This window comes from Mustelus asterias, chromosome 1, assembly GCF_964213995.1.
Source record: "Mustelus asterias chromosome 1, sMusAst1.hap1.1, whole genome shotgun sequence".
NCBI classification, from domain to species: domain Eukaryota; kingdom Metazoa; phylum Chordata; class Chondrichthyes; order Carcharhiniformes; family Triakidae; genus Mustelus; species Mustelus asterias.
In genome coordinates this window covers 124958819-124986028 of record NC_135801.1, presented here as the reverse complement: position 1 = coordinate 124986028, position 27210 = coordinate 124958819, and the positions used below count along the sequence as shown (strand labels likewise).

The 27210-nt window shown below is 44.8% G+C and overlaps 1 protein-coding gene across 1 annotated transcript in view; it reads right to left on the bottom strand.

The window, feature by feature from the left end:
* The window catches only part of adamts6 (ADAM metallopeptidase with thrombospondin type 1 motif, 6), a 268724-nt gene that overhangs the window by 134894 nt on the left and 106620 nt on the right, over positions 1-27210 (bottom strand). The window contains exons 8-9 of the mRNA XM_078218220.1: positions 13469-13512; positions 11922-12027 (exon numbers count right to left, since the gene is read on the bottom strand). Of these exons, the coding sequence (XP_078074346.1) occupies positions 11922-12027; positions 13469-13512 (150 nt within the window). The remainder of the gene's footprint in view (positions 1-11921; positions 12028-13468; positions 13513-27210) is intronic.

The following is a 27210-nucleotide window of genomic DNA, read 5'->3' as shown; positions in this document are numbered from 1 at the left end:
CTCTGTACATGATGTTCATTTCAGGCTTGAAAATGGACTTGTATATGCTGAAAATCCCACTACATGAAAGTTAATTCATTACTATGGAGCGACGATATTGATTTTTCTACATCTTGCACTTCCTAAATTGCAGAGGAAGGGAGCTTCCTGTGCATGACAGTACATTTTAGTGGCACCTTTGAGAATGGAGATTCCTGACTCTACGCTGTCCATTTTGCTGCAAGTCTGTCTAATCTCAGCAGCTCTCACACCCTGAACATCATCACCTGGAAAGCAGAAAGCAACAATTCATCTACGCACTGGCAGTGAAAAGCTAATATGAGTCAGAATGGAATAATGTATGATCAGACAGAAAATCTGAAGTTTTGCTCAATTGACTGTGGGTGTCAGGAAAAAGTTTTGCAGAATGATTCCCGGGGAGATTAAGTATGTGGAATAATGTCAGTAAGAGGACAGACTGTACATGATCTGTGCCTGGAATGAACCAGACAGGATGTGTGACATTTCATTAGTCTATGCTTTACGTTCATATTCTGCCTCCTTTCTTTTTGGTAGGATTCTTAGCTGAAGAGGAACACTCGGCTGTTTAAAGCACGTCCATCTTTTATACCCTCACATAACCAGGCAAGCAGGTGCAAATGCAACTCTCCTAAAATCAGTAAGGTGCAATAATTTATGTGGATGTTCACAAGCAACTTATTGTTGATTTAACTCAATGCTTCCAACCCAATTGAACTATATGAACCGAGTCCGGTGATAGGGGAGGTTTAGAAAATAACCCATGGTGGTGGTCCTCTGGAAGAAATCATCTTTCCCACATTATGCTCGGATTTGCTACTTTTGGGGAAGAAAATGTCCCAAGTGTTAGAGTCAAATATATTCACAATCTAGTCTGTGGATTCCAATGGACTGAATAGGAAATGTACAACATAAATTCTGAAAAGGTACTGGTTGCACTGAAAGCATTTATTAAGAAAGTGACTATGTTAAACAATTTTATTCATTAGTGCTGGTACGCAAGTGTTAATGATCTGCTTCAGATTGGGATAAACGGAATTATTAAGTGTGAAATTGATTACGTTGAGAAATTCAGCTGTCATTGACTCCCCTCTCATATGATAAATGTTAAACATCTGTAACAAATTCAGAGTACTGTTTAACATTCAAGGTGATATTGGAAAGTGAGAATATTATGTGGTAAGAGTTGCTTTACTTGATGAATCACACATGACAGATTATGGTCTCTATGGGTTTTACTTTTCAAACTGGAGAAGAAATTAACAGAGCTATAAACTTTGCTGGTGTGAGCAATCTGTTCTTTTCTAATGTGAGCCTACCTGCATGCAGGTAAGGGGTGAACTTAAATATTAGACATTGCAGTGAACTTGAAAAGTAACTTAAAATGTTCACTGAGCACTGAATCCCTCGGAGAGACTGGACTAGATCGGAAGAACAAGAAGAAAATTGCCTCTAGCGTAGCTTCTAAAAAGATCATCGCCTACTACACTCTAAACATTAGGAGCTGGATTTCCGCCATTGAGACAAGAGGCTGAAGTCAGAAAATATCTCAATTCAGCAGACCTGTCTCCTTTAAAAGGGCTCCCACCCTCCATATCCCCATCCATGCCCTCTCATACATCCAATGACACCTCCATGCTGCCATGCCAACTCCATAGCCATCAACCCAGTGTCCACTATGGGCAGACCTTAGAAGACATGTGGCGATGAGAGGAATTAAATTTCTAACAATTAAGAGAGCTCTCATTCATACACATTTGATGCTGAAATAAAATCTCTCATTGATGAAAAACATCCAAAAATGTTAATTCCCCTGAAAAGTGTTAAATTCCCTCAAGTGGTTAATCCATTGCAAAGAAACTTCTTTTCGCTAAGCACACTAAAGATGGCCAATGCTTTAACAGCATCTTGAAACTGTCAATCAAAATGTGAACTCAGCATCCTTGCTAAGTGGTTTTTGAGCTTTTGAAACTCAGGCAAGCATTCACAATGGGGAAACAATGTAAAAACAATCCTTGCGAAATGTCAATAATGAAGTCTATTTAAACAGCAGGAATTGATGGCTAACGGTTTTTTTTATAAGCCAGGCCAAATGCCCTGTCAATCAACTCACTCCAGCAGTGATGTCTTCTTTTGTATAAGCTGCAGCCTGTTTTGGTTCATTTTTAAAGGGTTGTAGATTTAAATAACTTTAAATCATAACACTTAAAACAGATTTTCAAGAGTGATTACACCTTCATAAATTTGTGTCTACCACACTGTGGGTTAAGTTCCTGGGAACAGGGAGAATAGGGATCTGTAGCTGTGGTAATTTGACAAAGGTAGACAAATGTGTTTTGATGTTTAATCTTCTTTACTTACAAAAATATAAAGAAACACTATAATGTGGACACAGAATCTGGTGGCAATTCTGCACAGGTCCCTCTTGGCTACAATGATAACTCATGTAAACCCGTGCTACTGATGACGTCATTTGCTCATGCTCACACTTACTAAAGACATCAATAAACATAATGAAATAGGAGATGCTTAGTACCTAATATTTCACTCTATAACAATTTGTCACCCTTAATTTTGATCCCCCTTAAGGAAAGAAACACAATGACATTTATGTCTCAACTATACGTCAAATCTTTCAGGAGCTTTGCAACTATGCTGTGATCTTTGCAGTACCACTGGTGGCTCAGTAGGCACTGGTGACGCTTGGAGCTGGACTTGTGGGCACAGAAGTAGGTTAGGTGTTTGTGAATGAATATCTCTTATCCTCTCCTGAAGCAGAGTCCACTGGATGTCCCTGAACATCGAGAACCTTTCCCTGTTGAGTTTCCACAGCAGCATTTCCTTTTGTCATGTAGTCTGGAAACTTGATTGCCTCAGAGTTGTGACCATCCTGCATCAGAGGAGACAGTATTGTCCCAACACTATCGGGCGAGGCATCACATGACAAAATGACTGTAGCAGCACTTTCACATCTTTGAAAGCTTCCTTTTGTGCTGCTGTATATTTCCATCGAGTCTCTTTGTGAAGCAGCATATAGAGTGGTGCCAAAGGTCTGGCAGAAACATCCCGTAGTAATTTATCATGCCCAGAAATGACCTGAGTCATAGAGGTTTACAGCATGGAAACAGGCCCTTCGCCCCAACTTGTTCATGCCGCCCTTTTTTTTTTAAACCCCTAAACTAATCCCAATTGCCCACATTTGGCCCATATCCCTCTATACCCATCGTACCCATGTAACAGTCTGTACGCTTTTTAAAAGATAAAATTGTACCCGCCTCTACTACTACCTCTGGCAGCTTGTTCCAGACACTCACCACCCTCTGTGTGAAAAAATTGCCCCTCTGGACACTTTTGTATCTCTCCCGTCTCGCCTTAAACCTATGCCCTCTAGTTTTAGACTCCCCTACCTTTGGGAAAAGATATTGACTATCTACCTTGTCTATGCCCCTCATTATTTTATAGACCTCTGTAAGGTCACCCCTCAGCCTCCTACGCTCCAAAGAAAAAAGTCCCAGTCTATTCAGACTCTCCTTATAACTCAATCCATCAAGTCCCAGTAGCATCCTAGTAAATCTTTTCTGCACTCTTTCTAGTTTAATAATATCCTTTCTATAATAGGGTGACCAGAATTGCACACAGTATTCCAAGTGTGGCCTTACCAATGTCTTGTACAACTTTAACAAGACGTCCCAACTCCTGTATTCAATAAAGGAGCTCGGACACACTTGTGGAATTTGTAACTTCCTTGACTTTGTCTTCCAGAGGCGACACACCCTGCACTGTGATTGTGTGACCCAAATATTCCACGCTCTGTGCCTGGAAAATGCATTTGCTGTGCTTCAGGTGCAGCCCTGCCTCTGAAAATTTCCTTAACGCTTGTTCCAGATTGCTGAGATACTCCTCCTTAGTTTTCCCTGTGATCAAAATGTCATCCAAGTAAACTGTTAGATGAGGAATCCCCTACAACAGAATGTCCATTGTCATCTGAAAAATTGCCAGACTGGAGGACACCCCAAAAACCAGACTGTTGCATTTGAACAAATACTTGGGAATGCTGATTGTGACATACTGTGCTGAGTCCTCCTCTAACAAAAGCTGCTAGTAGGCTTGGCTCATGTCAAGTTTTGAGAACGTCTTTCCTCCGGCAAGAGACCTTCCATTCATGGCAATGAGTAAGCATCCATCTTGGAAGCCTGATTAATGGTCAGTTTGTAATTCCCAAATATGCACACTGTACCATCACTTTTAAGATCAGGAACAATTGGAGCTGCCCAACATAAGAACTGAGTAGGCTCAATGATTCTACGCCTCGACAGTCACTCCAACACCTCCTCCATTTTGCCTTTTATGGCGTAGGGCATTGTCCTGGGCTTGAAAAAATGAGGAGTAGCCTGATGATCTATGAACTTAACAATGTACCCAGTTCGTCTTTAAAAATCTCAGCATGTTTCTGAATGACATATTCTGTCACCCATGTGTGCTTTATCTCATCCCAGTTTAGAATCATAGAAACCCTACAGTGCAGTAAGAGGCCATTTGGCCCATCGAGTCTGCACCGACCACAATCCCACCCAGGCCCTACCCCCATATCCCTACATATTTACCTGCTAACCCCTCTAACCTACGCATCTCAGGACACTAAGGGGCAATTTTAGCATGGCCAATCAACCTAGCCTGCACATCTTTGAACTGTGGGAGGAAACTGGAGCACCCAGAGGACACCCACGCAGACATGAGGAGAATGTGCAAACTCCACACAGACAGTGACCCAAGCCGGGAATCGAACCCAGGTCCCTGGAGCTGTGAAGCAGCAGTGCTAACCACTGTGCTACCGTGCCGCCGTTTAACAGAATTTTACTGAGCCAGTCATGCCCTAACCCTTTTAAACTAGGCCCTTTCCCTTTTACTAACAGGAGGTGTTCTTGCTTCATCCCTCTTCGTCCAAAGTTTGATCCCTGCACGCGTAAGGGCTGGCACCTGCACTGAGCCCCAGGTCTTCCTGTAGCTCTCCTCACTGATTACAGATTTAGAGGCTCCCATGTCAACCCTCATCTTAATTTTCTTTCCATCGACCTGTACTGTAGCACAGATGTTTGCCTCACTCACATTGAACATGTTGCAGGAACACTTCTCTTCCTGCTCTGTGCTTTCCAGGTGAAGCACAGCTGACTGAAGCTTTTTTGAATTGGAATTTCCCTGCCCAGCCTTTGACTTGTTCTTGGCACCCTTCACATTTTAGCCAAATGCACTTTTTTTTGCTGCAACGGTGGCAGACAGCATCCATGAATTTGCAACGATTTGCAGTGTGACCCTCCACACACAAAACATTCCACTGGTTTGTTTGCTGCCTCTTCTCTCACTTGATGCACTGCACCCACCTGTGCACCACTATTGGCCTTTTGAATATCCTTTGCATTGTTGGCAGCCATTTCCATTCCCTGAGAAATTTCCAGAGCATTTACCATGGCTAAACCACCTAATTTACACACCTTTGGACTATGAGAGGAAACCGGAGCACCCAGAGGAAACCCACAGACTCCACACAGACAGTCACCCAAGGCAAGAGTCGAACCTGCGTCCCTGGCGCTGAGAGGCAGCAGTGCTAACCACGGTGTTGCCCTGTTTGCTGCCTAGGCTCAGTGGGTGGATGAATGATAAATAGACGAATAATTATCTCATCCGCTTGCCCTATCAGGATACACCCACACGGTTGACCCTTGACCAGGTCCCTCACAGCTGCATACTGTCACAGCATAGCAATGTGACTAAGGCAGTGAGCCAGTAGGGCTGTCAGTGATCAGAGAGCTCAGCATGTTACCTTGGAGTCACAGCTGCAACACACATAGCACCAAGGATTTGTGTAGGGCTAGTTTCTCCACCAAATCTTTGCAGTAATCAGTGATGTTATGGTGAAAATGGTTAAGTGCAGATAAGCACACAAAAGTGAATTAGAACACTGTAATCTGAATTGCTCATGACCCTTTTGGCCTTACATTTTTATTGATAGGGTGTCACACAGAGGAGACATGGGGAAGGGATGGGTCCAGCTTCCCAGCACTTTTCTGAGCAGGATCTTCAGGTATTAATAGAAAAGGTCCAGAGGAGGAGATTAGTTCTCTATCCTGCTGGTTGGTGCGATCCATCTGCTGCAACCAAGGAGGCCTGGATTCGAATTGCGGCTGTGGTGGGCACAGGGGGGGACCTCCAACACTCATGGATTCAGTGCTAGAAAAGGTTCAATAACCTGCTGTGTTCCGGCAAGCTGAGAAGCTTGGCTCATCCAACAGAGCTCATCTCATGGAGAGACTCATGGAGCAGCACTCGGAGTGGATGCAGGAGCAGTGCCGCAGCCAGGGGGTGGCAGCCTCCCTCAGCCATCTGGATCAGTGCACTCAGAGTATGAGCACTTCCATCCATGGAATACATCAGGAGCTGTACACCCTGAACAGGGCAGTCGCACAGTTGTCACAGCAGCTGCTGGAATGAATTAATACTGTGCACCAGCAGCCAGACCTGTCAACTCCACCTGAGACCAATGATATAAGCCCTCCCTTGTAGTTTTATGTATGTTGGCAATTCAACTGAGCAGACAAGCGGTGGTCAGCAAGCAAAATCCATTGCTGATTTGGGGTGACAGGGAGAAGCACATTCCAAAAATGACTGACTCAGTGGAGTATGTTAAATTTAAGAACAAAATCCGGGGATGCAGGAAAAGCATACATCAACCACCCCAGCTAACTGTAATCGATGCGGTGGGAAAAAACACAGGCGCAGAAATTGTCCCTCTGAACAGGACAAATGCCATGGTTGCAGATAGGAGGATCACTCTGCAGGAAGCCTGTACGGAATAAGCAAAAAGAGAAGCCTTCAAAAGATGGCAAGATCCATGAAACAGAAGATATCAGTCACATTGAGATGCCTTTCCTTGAAGAGATCTGGCAAACAAGCAGAAGCTAATGGAGTGCTGATAACCTAGTGGAGGGAAACACTTTATGGTAGACACAGGTGCAGCAGTTTTGGTTCTTTCTGGTGCTGAACGATGGTTGAAGAAAAGCTCTCTTCAGTCATTATACATAATACCACAGACAGGCCAGAAGGCATAGAACTCAGGGTCATAGATCGCCTGAATGAAACCCTTCATTATATAAAGAGAAAAATCACTGTAGCCTTATATGTGATACTGAAACATGAGTTGTTCGTTCTTAAGTAGGAAAGCTGATCTGCATCTGATTTACAGGGTTGAGGAATTGAAAAGTCAAGAAAATCAGCCTAAAAACTTCAGAGCTGAATTTTCATGGCTGCTCACCTTAAGACTATAAGAATTAGGAACAGGAGTAGACCATTCAGCCCTTCAAGCCTGCTCCACCATTTAATAAGATCATGGCCGATCTAACACTCACCAAGTCCACTTTCCTGCCTTATCCCCATAACCCTTAATTCTCCTACTGATTAAAAACCTACTGATCTCAGCATTTAAAATGTTCAAGGGCTCAGCTTCCATAGCTTCTTGGGGTAAAGAATTCCAAAGATTCGCCACTCTTTGAGAGAAGAAATTCATCCTCAAAACCATCATGAATGAATACCCCCTTATTCTGAGACTGTGCCCTCTGGTCCTACACTTGCCCATGAATGGAAACATCCTCCCAACATTTATCCTGACTAATTCCCTAAGAATTTTATATATTTCAATCATATCGCCTCTCATTCTTCTGAACGCCAAGGAGTACAGACCCCAACCTCTTTAATCTTTCCTCATATGGCAGTTCCTCCTTACCTGGGATTATCCTAGTAAACTTCCACTGTACTGCCTCTAGTGATAACATTTGATTTTGATTTGATTTGATTTGACTTGATTTATTATTGTCACATGTATTAACATACAGCGAAAAGTATTGTTTCTTGCGTGCCATACAGATAAAGCATACCGTTCATAGAGAAGGAAACGAGAGAGTGCAGAATGTAGTGTTACAGTCATAGCTGGGGTGTAGAGAAAGATCAACTTAATGCAAGGTAAATCCATTCAAAAGTCTGACAGCAGCAGGGAAGAAGCTGTTCTTGAGTTGGTTGGTACGTGACCTCAGACTTTTGTATCTTTTTCCTGAAGGAAGAAGGTGGAAGAGAGAATGTCCGGGGTGCGTGGGGTCCTTAATTATGCTGGCTGCTTTGCCGAGGCATTGGGAAGTGTAGACAGAGTCAATGGATTGGAGGCTGGTTTGGGTGATGGATTGGGCTACATTCACGACTTTTTGTAGTTCCTTATATCTTTCCTTAAATAAGGGGACTGAAGCTGTACACAGTATTCTAAATGTGGTCTCACTAGTGCTTTATACAGTTGCAGCAACACCCCTTTACTGCCATACTCCAGTCCCCTTGAAATAAAAGGCAGCATTCCATGTGCTTTCCCTATTACCTTCTGCACCTGAATGCTAGCTTTCTGGGTTTCAAGAACAAGGACTCCTCAGTATCTCTCTGTGAATTATTTATATCCTTCTTACAACCTGCCTTCACTCCCACCTTCGTAACATCCGCAATTTTGGCCACAGTACACTCTGTTCCTTCCTCCAAATCATTAATATATATTGTGAAGAGCTGTGGTCCCAGTACTGATCCCTGTGGCACTCCACTGCTTATTGACCTCTGACCTGTGAAAGGCTCCTTTATCGCTACTTGCTGCTTCCTTTTGGAAAATGACCGTCACAATCTCTGTAGCTACCTCCTTTAAGATCCTGAGGTGCAAACCATCAGGTCCAGGGACTTGTCAGCCTTTAACCCCATTAGTTTACCTAAAACAAATTCTCTGGTGATGGTGTCTATATTTAATTGCTCCCCTGTATTTTGTACTATTTCTGGGATGCTTGTAGTATCCTCTACAGTAAAGACCACAAGATATTGATTTCACTCATCTGCCATTTCCTTGTTCCCCATAATCACTTCCGCAGTTTCATTCTCTAAGGGACCAACGCTTTCTTTTACTTCTTGCTTCCTTTTAATGTACTTACAAAAGTTTTTGTTGTCTGTTTATATGTTTCTCGCTCGCTTGCCCTCATAGTTTATTTTCTCTTTCCTGATTTTGTTTTAGGTCCATCTTTGCTACATTCTGAATCGATCCACTCTGCAGGCCTACCACTAACCTTTGCTAGCTTATATATTTCCGCTTTCAACTTAGTACCCTCCTAAACTTCCTTGGTTATCCATGATTGGTTCTCATTGGGACGTACTTTCGCTGGGAGTCACAAATTTTGTCCCTAAATGTCACAAGGCTAGGAAAGCTGAAGACAGCAAATCACATCACCCTTCATCCTGAAACGAAGCTAGTGTGTCTGTTTACACCAGGAAAGTAGGAGACATGTCACACAATTCTGTTCCCGGACAATACTATGAACAGAGAAGACAGGCGAGAGTCTCTGGCCTCCCAGCCACGTGTTTCCCGCCGGCAGGAGGTGGCGCATTGTGTGCGAGCGCGGGATTCTCTGGTCCCGCCTCTGTCAATGGGAATTCCCATTGACGTCACCCCACTCCAGGGAAACCCGCGGACGGGGGTGCGCTGCCAGCAGGATGGGATAATCCTGCCAATGTGAACGGCCGCAGAATTCTGGCCGATGCCTCAGTGTGCTTAATGACCTACTCATCGATGACAAGGTATTAGTTTAAGAGTTGACATACTGCAATAATTATACCAAGGACATGCGAGCATCACAAAATGTTGAGCCAGATCAAGATATTCTGTTTGGTGATGAGGTCTCTCTAATTCATTGGGAGAGATTATATCAAACATTATTACTTGTGCCATTCATTGTCAGAAGACAAGAAAACTGTTGATATCATCTGACATTCCAGCAAGTCCACGGGAACATCTTAGGATGGATTCCTTTATGCACAGAGTAAAGGGCCGGGATTCTTCCAAAACAATTCTAAGTGCCAAATTAGTGTAAAAACTGGAGTAAATCCCGCTGGATTTTTTGGCGAGATTTTCAGAATGAACCTCTCACACTGTGTGCATTACAGACTGCCCTAGCGTGAATCTCGATAAAAATCCGGGTGGGACCTATCCCGCTGGAGAGGCCGGCAGCATAGCACTGAGTGGGCCACTACGCATGCGGCGATCTGTCAGAGCATGTCAGCACATGCGCTGTAGCCTCGCATTGCCGGCCTCCCAATTGCTGGCCAGCTCCACAACCTCGCAATGCTGGCTGTGCGACCTCCCACCCCCCTCCCCCCCACTCCGCTCTCCCCCCCCACCCCCCCCTCCCCTCCAGCTCCGCTCCCCCCCCCCCCCCCCCCCCACACACACACACACACACACACACACTCACACACACACACACACAATTGCTGGGCTCCCGGCCAGCCCCGAACTGACCCCCCCACCGCCCGCCTTGATCTTTCCCCCCAATGCCTTGTGAACAGTGCCAAGGTGCCTCCAGAGCGTTGCCACTTTGCCCCTTGGGCTATGCAAAGGGGCCAGGCTGGCAATGCCCAGAGGGCACCCCCCTTACCTCCGACCTTCACTCCAGCTGGATCAGGCCGCCAGCTCCCCATTAATGGGGAGCTATTGTTAACCTCACTCCTAATAGGGGGGGAGGTGGTGGCTAACAAGAATCAGTTCACCTCTGCCTTAAAAATATTCAATGATCCTGCTTCCACCATGTTCTGAGAGAGAGAGTTTCAAAGTAGACTATAAATTCAAAGAGACAGAAGTCAAGCAACTGCAGAGTCACACATTTGAAGTAGTGTTTACATGATTGAAGGAGATATTTGCAACATGTGGAACCCCAGCCTGTGTAATCTCAGAAAATGGGCCGCAGTTTGCTAATGAATACTTTAAAGAGTTCATGACATCATATGGATTCAACCTGAGTGCAGGCAGCTGATCTTCATGAACCACGCATGCGTGAAATGCATTCCACCCACATTCCTGTCCCCGCAAAAATGGGAAGCACCGTGTTTGAGGATGGGACAGCATAGTGGCACAGTGGTTAGTACTGCTGCCTCACAGCGCCAGGGACCCAGGTTCAATTCCGGCCTTGGGTGGTTGTGTGGCGTTTTCACATTCTCCCCATGTCTGCGTGGGTTTCCTCCGGGTGCTCCGGTTTCCTCCCACAGTCCAAAGGTGTGCAGATTAGGTTGATTGGCCATGCTAAAATTGCCCCTTAGTGTCAGGGATTAGCAGGGTAAATACGTGGGGTTATGGGGATAGGGTCTGGGCGGGGGGGGGAAATTGTTGTCGATGCAGGCTCGATGGGCCGAATGGCCTCCTTTTGCACTGTAGGGATTCTATGATTCTATTCTATGATTTTTGTGTATTTCCGCCATTTTAGCCATGATGGAGAGGCTTCCTTTTGTGGTGAAAATATGGGCCATAGAGCCTACAGTAGAAATGTTCCCATGTCAACAGGGAGAAGTGAAAACTGAAGACCAGTCACTCCCAGCATAAATCAGAGTTCGAATCATCCTTGGGTGGTTCTTAACAATGAATCCTTAACGTTTCTGGCAGACAGCAAAACAATAATTTACTGCATGGGGAAAGTCAATTGGAAAAGTGGAGGGGAAGGAGTGTGTAGTGAAACAATCATAGAATCCTTACAGTGCGGAAGGAGACCATTTGGCCCATCGAGTCTGTACCGACTCACCTTTTTTATCTTACCCAATAAGCTGAAGTGTTAATATATTTTCAAAAGTCACTATCACTTTTTTATTTAACAGGGCAAGCGTGTATTTACAGCTACTGTACTACAGATGGGAGGCACAACAGGGGGAAATATCACTTCTCTGACATTGGTAGTTAGGATTCATAAACTAATATCACCTCAAGTTACTGAGAATTGCATTTCTGTGAATTTGGCAAAGAAATACAAAGAATTCATTTTAAAATTGGGAATAGGGATTACTTTTAATTCACTCACTTGTGACCAATCTCATGTGCAATTGTGAATGCTGAACCCAGGCCAATATCTTCATTGATGCTGCAGCTCCGTTCAGGCTCACACATTCCAGCCACCGAGGCCAAGCCTGAATAAATACAAGGAGACACAAAAGGTCAAGCCAAGGTGTTTCAGTCTTAAATACTCTTGTTATAAAGGCTTAGGTTCTCTCTATAATATCTCTACAGAATATATAGAAAACCTATGTACACAGAAGGAATAATTGGCACAAGGTTAAGTTTATAGTCATTTGCGTATTCACTGGAGGGAATTGCACTTTACAGGCCCAGACATTAATTTTTTTTGAGCCACAGCCAGCGCTGGAAAACGTCTAGACTAGGGGTTAGATTTATAAATTTACTTCTGGTAACTTGGGACCACCTGAAACTTGAGCCTGAAGAGGGAACTAAAACCAACATTTCTATTTTTTCTTCTATTCTTACCTAGCGAGAAGTAAAATGTACTTTTTTGTCAAGCAATTTTTTTTGGACTAGTGATTTGTTTATCTTGCAGCAAATTGTTGAAATAAGCAAGTGTTATCTTAACACGTTTGAATTTGTCACGTGAAGCAGTTTTATAAATAGAAGGACAAATAATTCTGAAATAGCTCAGAGTTGCAGTGAGGAATTTATCTTCCAATGTTTTAAGTAATAAATTATCCACAAGAAAATATTTAAATGTTGAATGAAAAATACAACATAAGGTGCTTTCTATATCTTAAACACTGTATATAGTCTGTGCGCCTTTAAGCTTTGCAGGAGCCAATCTAATTTAAGCTTATAAGCAAACTGTAGAGTTAGAAAGCATCAGTCGGCAGTTTTTTTTTGATTAATGCAGTATAATTTCTACCAATGGTAAACGTGATAGATTGAAAATAACTTCTAATCAGGAGATAAATATTGCACAGCATACGTGCAGGAGCAAATTGCAATACAGTCAAGAGCCCAGAGTGCATAATGTAGTCCTGGTGTGGAATGTAAAATTTATCCTCCTGAAAATGTAACAATAAAAGTCAACTGGTTTGAGCACAACATTTGAACTCAACATAACTGTGTTTGTGTAGGCAAAATAGAAGTAGACACAGTGCGGCAAAATTCAATGTATCAAGAAGAATTGCTACTGTCCATCAGGGAGTAGTCTCCTGAAGATCACATGCGACAGGCTGGGAAGATACAACAGTAGTTATCATGACAAAAACACCTAATTGGAAAAAAATAATGATACATGAATATATTTGCGAGTGCATTACTGGAAACAAAGTTAGTTGCCATATATATATTAGTTACATCTGGATAATGCTCCAAGTTGAGATTGACTTTTTTGAAGAAACTTACTGCAAGGAAAGAGAAAGGGAACAATGCTTCAGCTAACTTAAATCTCAAATAATTCCGAAGGGTGGCTAAAAATAATCTAAAATAAATTGCTTTATTTATTCAGGTTAAGGAAAACCAACTGGCATCAAAATAAAGAGTTCATGGATCAATAAGAACTATTGGGAAATAATATTAGCTGCAACAGTAAAAACTTACCCAGGGTTCCACAGGGCTTGTTTTTATAGGTGCAAATGTCATATCTACGAGGGGAGAAATTGGGAAGAATTCAGTAGCATATTAAATATTGTTTTGTTTTATATAGCTAGTCCATTAACATAGCATGGTTAACACTTGTAAACGATGACTGGCAAAGTTACATGTTGCCAGCTAGAATTGGCATTTTCAGCGCTATAGTGAAAATGATGTGAACAGCACGCTTACAGGGTCTGGCTTCAAGCCAATGGGATGTCAGCCAGTTTTTAAAAAAAGTTAAACTTGATCTTTGTAGTCATGAGCCTTAATGAAAAGAAAATGGTTTGAGGTGAAAAGAAGCAGCATGTCTGGAGGTATATAGTCACAGCAAATGGCTGGATCTGGGAACTTTAAAAAACAAAAGAAAGAAAATTCTAACCATGATGGACTTCCAAGATGGTGTTATGAATACTTATTTTTTAATAAAAGGTTTATGAATGGCGAAACAAAGGTACATCACATTTATTTTAAAAAGTAGAATACTTCCCTAAACAGGTCTTCTTCATTCTTTGACTGGAAAACATCTTCCCCAAGCCAATAGGATAAGTCCAGGTTAACAGTACTGTGAACTGCAGAAGTGACACCCCTTTAACACTGAGTAGCAGTAACATAATGACATTAGGATGTTGTGTCCATTACTCTCCTTCGTGTATCACATAAAAGTCGTGCCTTTCCTGAGCAGTCAGCTCTTTTCTCAAGGGCGGCAAATCAACGTGGACAATCACATATCATTAAGCAATATATCAAGATACACATGAAAAGACAAGGTTTAGTGCATGAGTGTGTATAGACTTATTTGAAGGCTGAAGCAGTCACTACTTAATGCGATACAGACAGACTTGCAATCCCGTAGCTCTTACAAGCATTTTAGTGAAATCACAGGCACCATTGCACCAATTGGAGGAAGGGGGTTAAATGAATGTCAGGGGTGGAGGGGGGTGATAATTATGTTCAATAGAAAAGGCAGACTATTTGGTAGCTTTTTCGCAACAGTAAGCAATAGTTCTGAATTGCGCATTACCTCCCTACTGCCATGAGGGAAATTTGGAAAGATGGAATAGACTCCAAAAAGGGAGGGCAAATCACTCAGGCACCATGATTCATGTGATATTCAGCAATGTAAAAAAGCCAAGGTCCTTGTAAAGGAATTTGAGGAGTTAAGCATTCAATTAAAAAGGGAAACAATCTCAAAATCGTTCCCAGAGCCACATAAATTCAGGAAAGGCATATTATCAGAGAGCCACATCAGCATATGGCTTTAAAGATTAAGGGTGCACTCTGGATCTCTAGGATACTTGGGCAAGTTTTGGGAAAGGAGAAGTCGAGCAAATAGACTGGCTTCACCTAAACGAAACAATTATCCATGTCCTTGTACAGAGGGGGAAAACAAGCAATAAAACAGATTTAAATCGCAAGACTGTGGGAAGTACAGTTTAAGGATGTGACCTGGATGCCATGATGGGAGGGGCAAGTAACACAGAAATGGTGGACCTGGAAATGTGGTAAAATTTGAGCGAGTGAGGATCTCAAGAGAGGAGACCAGAGAGTAAGGAAACAGAAAGAGGGAAAGTCAATGGGGAAAGGTGATAAAACAGTCAAAGGTGAAGGAGTAAAGGTCATTTGACTTGAAACAAACTCTGTTTCTCTCGCCACGGAATTTTCCAGACCTACTGAGTACTGACAGCATTTCATGTTTTTTTAACTCAGAGTATCCATTGTACTTAACTTGTGAAAAGGAAGATGATTGCTTCAAATTTCTATGTACAAGTATCAACAGCCTAAGTCACAAAAGTCGAGATCTGGGGCTGATTTTCCCCTCAGAGTTGGGAATCAAGAGGCAGGTTCAATTCCACTTTGTGAATCCACCTTTGTTATCAGCAGGGTTTTCTGGGCATCGAGGCTTTGATGAGCCTAGAAAAGGGTCTGTCACCCAGTTAATTGGCGGGGCGGCATAGGAATAGAGGTGGGAATCTGGGAAAGTGGGCTACATTCTGGGCCCCAAATCAGCAGCCCTTGCTGTGGCTGCCATTTGCACATCCATGTTTCAGGAGAAAAGCTGCCAAGTTCAAAGTTCCCACATTTTGGAGTGCAGAAAGAGGCCTGGAAACTGGACAGTGTAGACTGGTAATGTGTTTTAAAAATCAGTGAGGTATAATGAGGTCTCTTTCTGCCATATTCAGCCTCTTCAGTGCCACTTATGGTAAGAGCCAAACCTGGCCCCGCCTCCAGTGAGCTGGTCTGAATCCCAACACCCTGAACCCCATTGAGCATCCAGCAAGGAACCCCCATCCCAGGAGGCCGCTCGGTGGCTCAATGAAGCTGGTGCATCATTCTGATGCCTGTAAACTGCTGACGTGTGTTAAGTTTAAAGTTTATTTATTAGTGTCACACGTAGGCTTACATTAGCACTATATTGTTATATTATTCAAAAAGAGTTGGAACTGTATTATTATGCACGTGTACATGTATATAAAGAATGCCACATCATTCTACTGTGGGAGGTCGATTAGCTCAGTTGGCTGGACAGCTGGCTCGTGATGCAGAGTGGCGCCAACAGCGCGCGTTCAATTCCCATACCGGATGAGGTTACCTATATTACCTTCTCAACCTTTCCCCTTGCCTGAGGTGTGGTGACCCTCAGGTTAAATCACCACTAGTCAGTTCTCTCTCTCAGAAAGGGGGAGAGCAGCCGATGGTCACCTGGGACTTTGGCGACTCTCATTTCACAGTCAGCGTACCAAATCAACAGTATATCATTCTGCAACATATAGCAAAATCTGAGAAATACACTCTGGGCCCGATTTTACCAATCCGGGCGCAGATATGTGGTAAAGTCGGATGTGAGGCCATTAACGTGATCCACGCCCGCGTCCGCGCGGATGGCCACTTTACCGAGGCCCGGGAATGGCCACGATCTGATTTGCAAAACGGACGCAACGGCGGTTTAAATGCATTTGCATGCATTTCAATTGAATTAATGAACTGCCCGCCCAACTTTATCAGCATTTCTTCCTTTACCACCGCATTCGCCAATCCAGAATCGCGCCGAAATAGACATGCTGAATAAAAGTCTGTTTCGGGCGCCCCAGCTGCTGAAGAGGTGGGTTCAGAGCTTCCAACGGCTCTCTGACTCAGATCGGTAGGAGGGGGGAGGCGAGTCAGATCATTCTCTGGTGGAGGGGGAGAGAGGAGGGAGGCTCGATCGTTGTCTGGTTGGGGGGGAGGAGGGGGGCGATCATTGTCTGTTGGATTGGGGGGGGAGGGAGGGCCGATCGTTGTCTGGTTGGGTGGGGGGGAGGGGGAGGGAGGCGGGCCAGATCATTCTCTGGTGAGGGGGTGGGGAGGGAGGAGGAGGCGGGTTAGATGTAACTCTGGGGGGAGGGGTGGAGGGGAGTGAGGCCAGATCATTCTCTGGGGGGGGGTAAAGCCAGATCGTTCGGGGGGAGTGAAGCCAGATCGTTCTCTTTGGGGGGGTGGGGAGGCCCAATCGCTCACTGGTGGTGGGGGTGGGGAGGCCAGATGGATCTCTGGTCGGGAGGAGGGGGGTCACGATCGGTCTGGGTAGCGGGGAGGGAATGGGTGGATAAGGGGGACAGTGATGTCTGTGGGGGCCATCGCTCCCGCTTTTTGCTCCCGGGCCACTTTCTCCGCTTTCTGCGGCCCAGGAGCGATCTGACACGGGCGCGCTCCGATCAGAGCTCCGATCGTTTCAGGTTTACTAAGCCCCGCCCACAGCGTGAATGGGACTGGCAATTTTCTTTTCAGGCTGGGAGCGTATGGGAGCACCTGAGAGCAGATTTCCAAGTCGGATCTGAATTACGCCCAGATTCAGCACATAGAATGAAAATGGTAAAATCGGGCCCTCTATATCAGCCACATAAACAAAAGAAATGCTGAATTAGATGGAGAAAGATCAGTCCAAATTAGTGCCAGCGAAGGAAACAAATGGATGGATTGTACAAAGGAAAACTAAAATGGTTGCCACCACTGCAGCAATGAACACACAGATCCAATTCAGGACGAACTGGGAGGCTGTCATATCGGCACATGAGATGTTGAACAAAAGTGCAGGCTAACATTCAGTAGTTTTCAAAAAGGCATGAGTGAAGAGGAAAGGGTCATCATGCTCGGGCAAGAGAGAAAGATTTTGATCCGTTTAATAGCTGGGAGGTCAGTGAGGATGAAAATAAAAACCCAAGCAAATCCTTTGACAATTTCAGGACAAATCCAACTAAAGGTTCATCAATATGAACTTCAAAGCCTGAAGCAGGAATCAGGCGAGTCTGGTGACAATTTCTTGAGGTTGAAAAATGTAGCCAGCAAGTCTAAATTCATGGAAACGGATAAGAGGCTGGTAGATCAGCTCATTTGGTGCACTGCACATCCTGATGTACAAACCTCTGTTGGTAAGGACACAGACAGCTGACACAGCCAGAGCACAGGCAGCGAGGAGTAGATAAATGAAGATGTTTACTACCCCAACAGATAACCTTCAGTTAAGTCAAGGCTGGTGCTGTGAAGCAGCAACAAAAGAATACACAGCAGACAGAGAGAAAGATGTACAGGAGCTATGGACGGCCATGAGTTCACAGACTGAAGAAAATGTCCCACGTACGCATTAAACTGCAGAGTTTGTGGAAATTCCAGTCACTGAGGAAAGATGTGCAAAACAAAGAAAGGATGTTACCAGAGCAGAGCAACAGGGAGAATAAGAAGGGAAAACAAAACAAAGAATCTATACCCCGGAAGATGACAGTGAGTTTGAGGGCATAATAGAAAAAGCATCCATAAGCTAAATGAAATGTCTAAATGCGACAGTTCCTAGAGAAAAGAAATTCACACAACCATTCAAATCAGGAAGAAGGTGAGAAAAACACCCAGAATCATAAAGGTGAAGCTTGATACTGGAGCATCATCCCACTTAGACTTTACCACAAGATCTTGCCTGAAAATTTGAAAGAAAATAGTTTGCCAGTGAAAGAAGCTCTGAATCTAAGCAACATCATGCTGACGGAATATAATGGAACTGAGAATCGACAGCTGGTAACGATCCAATTCAGAGGAACACACAGAGAAAAAGACATTAATTCCGTGTCTCACATCACAGAAACAGATGGTCCTGCTTTTCTGGCATGGAGCAGTTGCAAAGAGCTGCAGCTGATCTCAGTGAACGATGAGATGAAAGAGGAATCACTGAGCGCGGGTGTTAGTACTCTCAGTGAAAAACAACCTCCGACCACAAATATTTAAAAATTCAGTTTTCAGGGTGTGGGCGTCACTGGCCAGCATTTATTGCCCATCCCCAATTGCCCTTGAGAAGGTGGTGGTGAGCCGCCATCTTGAACTGCTGCAGTCACTGGGCGGGATTTTCCGGCCGCGCTTGCCCCAAGGCCGGAAATTCCTGCCCGAGGTCAACAGACCTTTGCATGGTCCGCCCCCACCTGCTACGATTCCCGTGGTGGGCGGGACGGGAAAATTCCGCCCTCTGTGTCCTACAGAATATTTTTATGAAATGGTCGGATGCTTTGAAGGTTTTGAGTATCACATCTCTTTTGACGCAGGGATTCATCCCCTCATATAGAGTATAGTACCAATTGAACTAAGAGGGAAGCTTGAAAGAAAGCTCTGAGAGATGGAAGAAAAATAAGTGATTGCCAGAGTTACACAGCCTACAGACAGGGGTAAATTCCATTATGGTAAGAGGAACCAAATGGATGGCTACAAATTTTCCTGGATCCCAAAGATTTTAATCAAGCAATGAAGAGGAATCATTTCCGATTCCAGCACTGGAAGAGATCATGCCAGCACTGTTAGGGGCAAAGGTTTTCAGCAATCTTGATGTCAGAAATAGCTGCTGGAGCATAAACGCAAGAAGAAAACTTTGCTGTTTACAACATTCAACACACCCCTTTGGACAGTACAAATTCCTGCAACTAACGTTTGGCACTAAAATGAAACAGGACCTGTCCCAGTAGAAAACAGATTGGACAGACAAGGGATGCACAGGAGCAGTCAGCATAGCTAACGATAGTCAGATTTATGGTGAAGGTGGAAAAGACTATGACTATCGACTACATGAAGCCAGGAGAGAACCAGGAAAGCCGAGATCAAGCTAGACGCTGACAAATATATGGGGCGGTATGGTGGCACAGTGCTTAGCACTGCTGTCTCACAGTGCCAGTAACCTGGGTTCGATTTTCGGCTTGGTTCACTGTCTGTGTGGAGTCTGCGCATTCTCCCCTTGTCTGTGTGGGTTTTGTCCGGGTGCTCCGGTTTCCTCCCACAGTCCGAAAGCCGTGCTGGTTAGGTGCATTGGCCACGCTAAATTCTCCCTCAATGTACCCGAACAGGCGCCCGAGTGTGGTGACAAGGGGATTTTCACAGTAACTTAATTGCAGTGTTAATGTATTTATTTATTAGTCACAAATAAGGCTGACATTAACCCTGCAATGAAGTTACTGTGAAATTCCCCTAGTCGCTACACTCCGGCGCCTGTTCAGGTCAATGCACCGAACCAGCACGTCTTTCAGACTGTGGGAGAAAACCAGAGCACCCGGAGGAAACCCACGCAGACACGGGGAGAATGTGCAGACTCCACACAGACAGTGACCCAAGCCGGGAATCGAACCCGGGTCCCTGGTGCTGTGACGCAGCAGTGCTAACCACTGTGCCACCGTGCCACTCTACCTGTGAGCCTACTTGTAAGTCTATTTGTGACACTAATAAATAAACCTAAACTTAAATATTGTGATGGCTGGAGAATGCCAGATCGTCGGAATGGTGTACCCACCTGACAGGGCCAAGCGAGTCCTGAAAACGCTAGCTCCGAGGTGGAAGCTCCCAGAGATAAGAGAAAGCTGGAAGGTTCCCTTGGCTTGATCTAGCAAGTGATTTCATTCATACCTCACATGTTAGAACACACTGCAAACCTACAGGAACTGGTGAAAGAGAATACAGTGGCCAGAGGCACATAAGAGGATTTTCAGCAAATTCAAAGAAGTGGTCGGCAAGGAGACAAATCTGTCATACTACAACACAGAGAAATATGTCACTCTGCAAGTAGCCGCTTGCACAGAAGGACTGGGAGCAGCCCTGGTAGAAGATGGAAAGGCAATAGCATTCATATCCAAAGCTGAACATCAGCTAAGACCACAGAAAGAGAGTTTTTGGCAGTCATGCATGGATGTGAGAAATTCCATTCAAATCTCCATTAAAGTTCGTAATGGAGAATGATCATCATTTACTGGAGCAAATCTACAAGGTAAATCTCTGTCAAACTCCAGGAGAGATTGCAGAGGCGCCTCGGGGCTCAGAATTACAATTTCGCACTGAAATACAAACCACAAAGAGAAATGGTGCTTGCAGATGCCCTAACTCAATTGCGGTGTAAAGATCCATCACCTAGTGAATCTAACACCATTGAAACTGAGTCAAATTAGAGATGAGACCAGCAAAGACAAAGGGCGGGATTTTCCGGCCGTGCTTGCCCCAAGGCCGGAAATTCCCGCCTGAGGTCAACAGACCTTTCAATGGTCCGCGGCGGGCGGGATGGGAAAATTCCGCCCAAAGAGTCACATATGCTGTTACAGCAAGAAATCCAGGAAGATATAGCAAACACAGCTATCAATACAGCAGTATGGGACTATCAGAAATGATATCTCACTAGAAGATGATGTTTTGCTGGTCGGATCCAGAATACTCATACGCATTGAGGGAGGCTAGGGAGGAAATTGCGGGTCCCCTGGCAGAGATATTTAAGAAGTTTAACAACACCAGGTTAAAGTCCAACAGGTTTATTTGGTAGCAAAAGCCACACAAGCTTTCGGAGCTCTCGTGAAGCTTTCGTGTTTACCCCAGTCCAACGCCGGCATCTCCACATCAGAGATATTTAAATCATCGATAGTCACGGTGAGGTGTCTGAAGATTGGAGAGTGGCAAATGTTGTGCCTTTGTTTAAAAAGGGCTGCAGGGAAAAGCCTGGGAACTACAGGCCAGTGAGCCTCACATCTGTGGTGGGTAAATTGTTGGAAGGTATTTTGAGAGACAGGATCTACAAGCATTTAGAGATGCAAGAACTGATTAGGGACAGTCAACATGGCTTTGTGAGTGGAAAATCATGACTCACAAATTTGATTGAGTTTTATGAAGGGGTAACCAAGAAGGTAGATGAGGGCAGTGCAGTTGATGTTGTCTACGTGGACTTTAGCAAGGACTTTGACAAGGTACCGCATAGGGTTAAATCTCACGGGATCCAGGATAAGATATCTAAATCAATACAAAATTGGCTTGTGTTGTAGAGGGTTGTTTTTCAAATTGGAGCCCTGTGACCAGCGGTGTGCCTCAGGGATCAGTGCTGGGTCCACTGTTATTTGTCATTTATATGAATGATTTGGATGAGAATGTAGGAGGCATAGTTAGTAAGTTTGCAGATGACACCAAGATTGGTGGCATAGTGGACAATGAAGAAAGTTATCTCCGATTGCAACGGGATCTTGATCAATTGGGCCAGTGGGCTAACGAATGGCAGATGGAGTTTAATTTAAATAGATGCGAGGTGATGCATTTTGGTAGATTGAACCAGGGCAGGACTTGCTCAGTTAATGGTAGGGCGTTGCGGGGAGTTCCAGAACAAAGGGATTTAGGGGTACATGTTCATAGCTCCTTGAAAGTGGAGTCACAGGTGGACAGAGTGGTGAAGAAGGCATTCAGCATGCTTGGTTTCATTGGTCAGAACATTGAATACAGGAGTTGGGACGTCTTGTTGGAAGTTGTACAAGACGTTGGTAAGGCCACACTTGGAATACTGTGTACAGTTCTGATCACCCTATTATAGAAAGGAAATTATTAAATTAGAAAGAGTGCAGAAGAGATTTACTAGGATGCTACCGGGACTTGATGGTTTGAGTTATAAGGAGAGGCTGGATAGACTGGGACTTTTTTCTCTGGAGCGTAGAAGGCTGAGGGGTGATCTTATAGAGGTCTATAAAATAATGAGGGGCATAGGTCAGCTAGTCAATATCTTTTCCCAAAGGTAGGGGAGTCTAAAACCAGAGGGCATAGGTTTAAGGTGAGAGGGGAGAGATACAAAAGTGGCCAGAGGGGCAATTTTTTCACACAGAGGGTGGTGAGTGTCTGGAACAAGCTGCCAGAGGTAGTAGTAGAGGTGGGTACAATTTTGTCTTTTAAAAAGCATTTAGACAGTTCCATGGGTAAGATGGGTATAGAGGGATATTTGCAAATGCAGGCAATTGGGACTAGCTTAGGGGTTTAAGAAAAAAGAGCAGCATGGACAAGTTGGGCCTATTTCCATGCTGTAAACCTCTATGACTTTAAAATGATGCAGAAAGAGTTTCTCCAGAAGTTACATGAAGGTCAAGTGGCATTAGATAAGTGTATGCTCAGTTGTGTATTGGGTAGGTATCTACAAAGACATCGAATGAATGGTGTCTGCATGCAGTGTATACCAGAAGTACAGAAATACATAGCAGAAAGATGAGATGTTAGCTACTGAAGTACCACCCAGGCCAGGGCACACAGTGGAAGCTAATTTATTCACACATAATCAAGAATGGCATTTTATTATTATTATTCAAAGTTCCCTTTTATCAGAAAAGTGAAAGATTTGTGGCTACAACAATCATCCCAACAGTAGGCGTTCGGTTAACTGAGTAAGAAATTCCTGAAAGAATCATAGTATCATCGTAGAATCCCTACACCCGACTCTCTACAGAGCGTCATACCCAGGCCCTCTCCCCCGTCCTATCCCCGCATTTCTACACATTTACTATCGCCAATCCACCTAACCTGCACATCTTTCGAGTGTAGGAGGAAACCGGAGCACCCAGAGGAAACCCACGTATTCACGGGGAGAACGTGTAAATTCCACGTAGACAGTCACCTGAGCCGGAATTGAACCTGGGTCTCTGTCAATGTGAGACAGCAATGCTAATCATTCTGCCACCGTGCCATGAGGGTGACAATGGAACCCAATTCACCTCCACAGAGTTTAAGGAATTTGAACAGTACTGGTTCAACATCACCATCTCATCGCCACATTACCCAAAGGGACATAGAAAGACATATCCAGAGGTTCAAACCTTGCCTGAGTTACACCTCTCAAGGCTGACATGAAGTTGCCTACAGAGCTACTCAATGGCAGAAAGTACAAGACAACTTTGCCAAGCAAAATACATCCTCCAAAAGACCAGAAAGAGATAAGACAACAACTCACAATGCACAGGTAGAAGGAGGTCAACACTTCAACAAGCATGTCAAATCCTTGCCTGAGTTGAGGGAGCAAACTGCAAGATCCAGCCTGAGAACTTGGAAGCAGCAAAAGTTGTTGGTAAAGCAGACACTCCAAGGTCTCACATCATCAAGAGTGAAACTAAGTAGATGAGAATGTGAGGTAATGGATTTTGGAAGGTCTAATACAGATAGGAAATATACAATAAATAGCAGAACCCTTAAGCGTATTGATAGGCAGAGGGATCTGGGTGTACAGATACATAGGTCACTGAAAGTGGCAACGCAGGTGGAGAAGGTAGTCAAAAAGGCGTATGGCATGCTTGCCTTCATCGGCCAGGGCATTGAGTTTAAAAATTGGCAAGTCATGTTGCAGCTTGATAGAACCTTAGTTAGGCCGCACGTGGAATATAGTGTTCAATTCTGGTCGCCACACTACCAGAAAGATGTGAACAAAGAACAAAGAACAAAGAACAGTACAGCACAGGAAACAGGCCCTTCGGCCCTCCAAGCCTGTGCCGCTCCTTGGTCCAACTAGACCAATCGTTTGTATCCCTCCATTCCCAGGCTGCTCATGTGACTATCCAGGTAAGCCTTAAACGATGTCAGCGTGCCTGCCTCCACCACCCTACTTGGCAGCGCATTCCAGGCCCCCACCACCCTCTGTGTAAAAAACGTCCCTCTGATGTCTGAGTTATACTTCGCCCCTCTCAGCTTGAGCCCATGACCCCTCGTGATCGTCACCTCCGACCTGGGAAAAAGCTTCCCACTGTTCACCCTATCTATACCCTTCATAATCTTGTACACCTCTATTAGATCTCCCCTCATTCTCCGTCTTTCCAAGGAGAACAACCCCAGTCTACCCAATCTCTCCTCATAGCTAAGACCCTCCATACCAGGCAACATCCTGGTAAACCTTCTCTGCACTCTCTCCAATGCCTCCACGTCCTTCTGGTAGTGCGGCGACCAGAACTGGACGCAGTACTCCAAATGTGGCCTAACCAGCGTTCTATACAGCTGCATCATCAGACTCCAGCTTTTATACTCTATACCCCGTCCTATAAAGGCAAGCATACCATATGCCTTCTTCACCACCTTCTCCACCTGTGTTGCCACCTTCAAGGATTTGTGGACTTGCACACCTAGGTCCCTCTGTGTTTCTATACTCCTGATGACTCTGCCATTTATTGTATAACTCCTCCCTACATTATTTCTTCCAAAATGCATCACTTCGCATTTATCCGGATTAAATTCCATCTGCCACCTCTCCGCCCAATTTTCCAGCCTATCTATATCCTGCTGTATTGCCCGACAATGCTCTTCGCTATCCGCAAGTCCAGCCATCTTCGTGTCATCCGCAAACTTGCTGATAACACCAGTTACACCTTCTTCCAAATCATTTATATATATCACAAATAGCAGAGGTCCCAGTACAGAGCCCTGCGGAACACCACTGGTCACAGATCTCCAGCCGGAAAAAGACCTATCGACCACTACCCTCTGTCTCCTATGGCCAAGCCAGTTCTCCACCCATCTAGCCACTTCTCCTTGTATCCCATGAGCCTTAACCTTCTTAACCAACCTGCCATGTGGGACCTTGTCAAATGCCTTACTGAAATCCATATAGACGACATCCACGGCCCTTCCTTCATCAACCGTTTTTGTCACTTCCTCAAAAAACTCCACCAAATTTGTAAGGCACGACCTCCCTCTCACAAAACCATGCTGTCTGTCACTAATGAGATTGTTCCGTTCTAAATGCACATACATCCTGTCTCTAAGAATCCTCTCCAACAACTTCCCCACCACGGACGTCAAGCTCACCGGCCTATAATTTCCTGGGTTATCCCTGCTACCCTTCTTAAACAACGGGACCACATTCGCTATCCTCCAATCCTCAGGGACCTCACCCGTGTCCAAAGAAGCGACAAAGATTTCCGTCAGAGGCCCAGCAATTTCACCTCTCGTCTCCCTGAGCAGTCGAGGATAGATGCCATCAGGCCCTGGGGCTTTGTCAGTTTTAATGTTCCCTAAAAAACCTAACACTTCCTCTCTTGTAATGGAGATTTTCTCTAACGGGTCAACACCTCCCTCCGAGACACTCCCGGTTAACACGCCCCTCTCCTTCGTGAATACCGATGCAAAGTATTCATTTAGGATCTCCCCTATTCCCTTGGGTTCTAAGCATAATTCCCCTCCTTTGTCCCTGAGAGGTCCGATTTTCTCCCTGACAACTCTTTTGTTCCTAACGTATGAATAGAATGCCTTAGGATTCTCCTTAATCCTGCCTGCCAAGAACATCTCGTGACCTCTTTTTGCCCTTCTAACTCCCCGTTTGAGATCTTTCCTACTCTCTCTGTATTCCTCCAGAGCTCCATCTGTTTTCAGTTGCCTGGACTTAACGTACGCCTCCCTTTTCATTTTAATCAGATCCTCAATTTCCCTGGTTATCCACGGCTCTCGAATCCTACCTTTCCTATCTTTCCTTTTTACAGGCACATGCCTATCCTGCAGCCTTATCAATAGTTCCTTAAAAGACTCCCACATGCCAGACGCGGACTTACCCTCGAACATCCTCTCCCAATCAACATCCACCAATCCCTGCCTAATCCGGCTATAGTCAGCCTTCCCCCAATTTAGCACCCTGCCCATAGGACAGCACTCATCCTTGTCCATTACTATCCTAAAGTTAACAGAGTTGTGGTCACTATTTGCCACATGTTCCCCTACCGAAACTTTGACGACCTGACCGGGCTCATTTCCCAGAACTAGGTCCAGTATAGCCCCCTCTCTAGTCGGGCTATCTACATACTGTTCCAAAGAACCTTCCAGTACGCATTTTACAAATTCCTCCCCGTCCGGACCCCCAGCTCTCATCACTTTCCAGTCTGTGCCAGGGAAATTAAAGTCCCCCACTACAACAACCCTATGTTTTCTGCACCTATCCAGAATCTCCTGACATATCCTCCCCTCCACTTCCCGTGGGCTGTTGGGTGGTCTGTAGTACACCCCCAGCATAGTGACTGCACCCTTCCTGTTTCTGAGTTCCACCTCCATGTGGAGGCTTTACAGAAAAGATTTACCAGGAAGTTGCCTGGTATGGAGGGCATTAGCTATGAGGAGAGGTTGGAGAAACTTGGTTTGTTCTCACTGGGACGACGGAGGTTGAGGGGCGACCTGATAGATGTCTGCAAGATTATGAGGGGCATGGACAGAGTGGATAGTCAGAAGCTTTTTCCCAGAGTGGAAGAATCAATTACTAGGGGGCATAGGTTTAAGGTGCGAGGGACAAGGTTTAAAGGAGATGTACGAGGCAAGTGTTTTACACAGAGAGTGCCTGGAACCCACTGCCAGAGGAGGTAGTGGAAGCAGATACGATAGTGAGTTTTAAGGGACGAATACATGAATAAGATGGGAATAGAGGGATATGGTCCCCGGAAGAGTAGGGGTTTTCGTTCAGT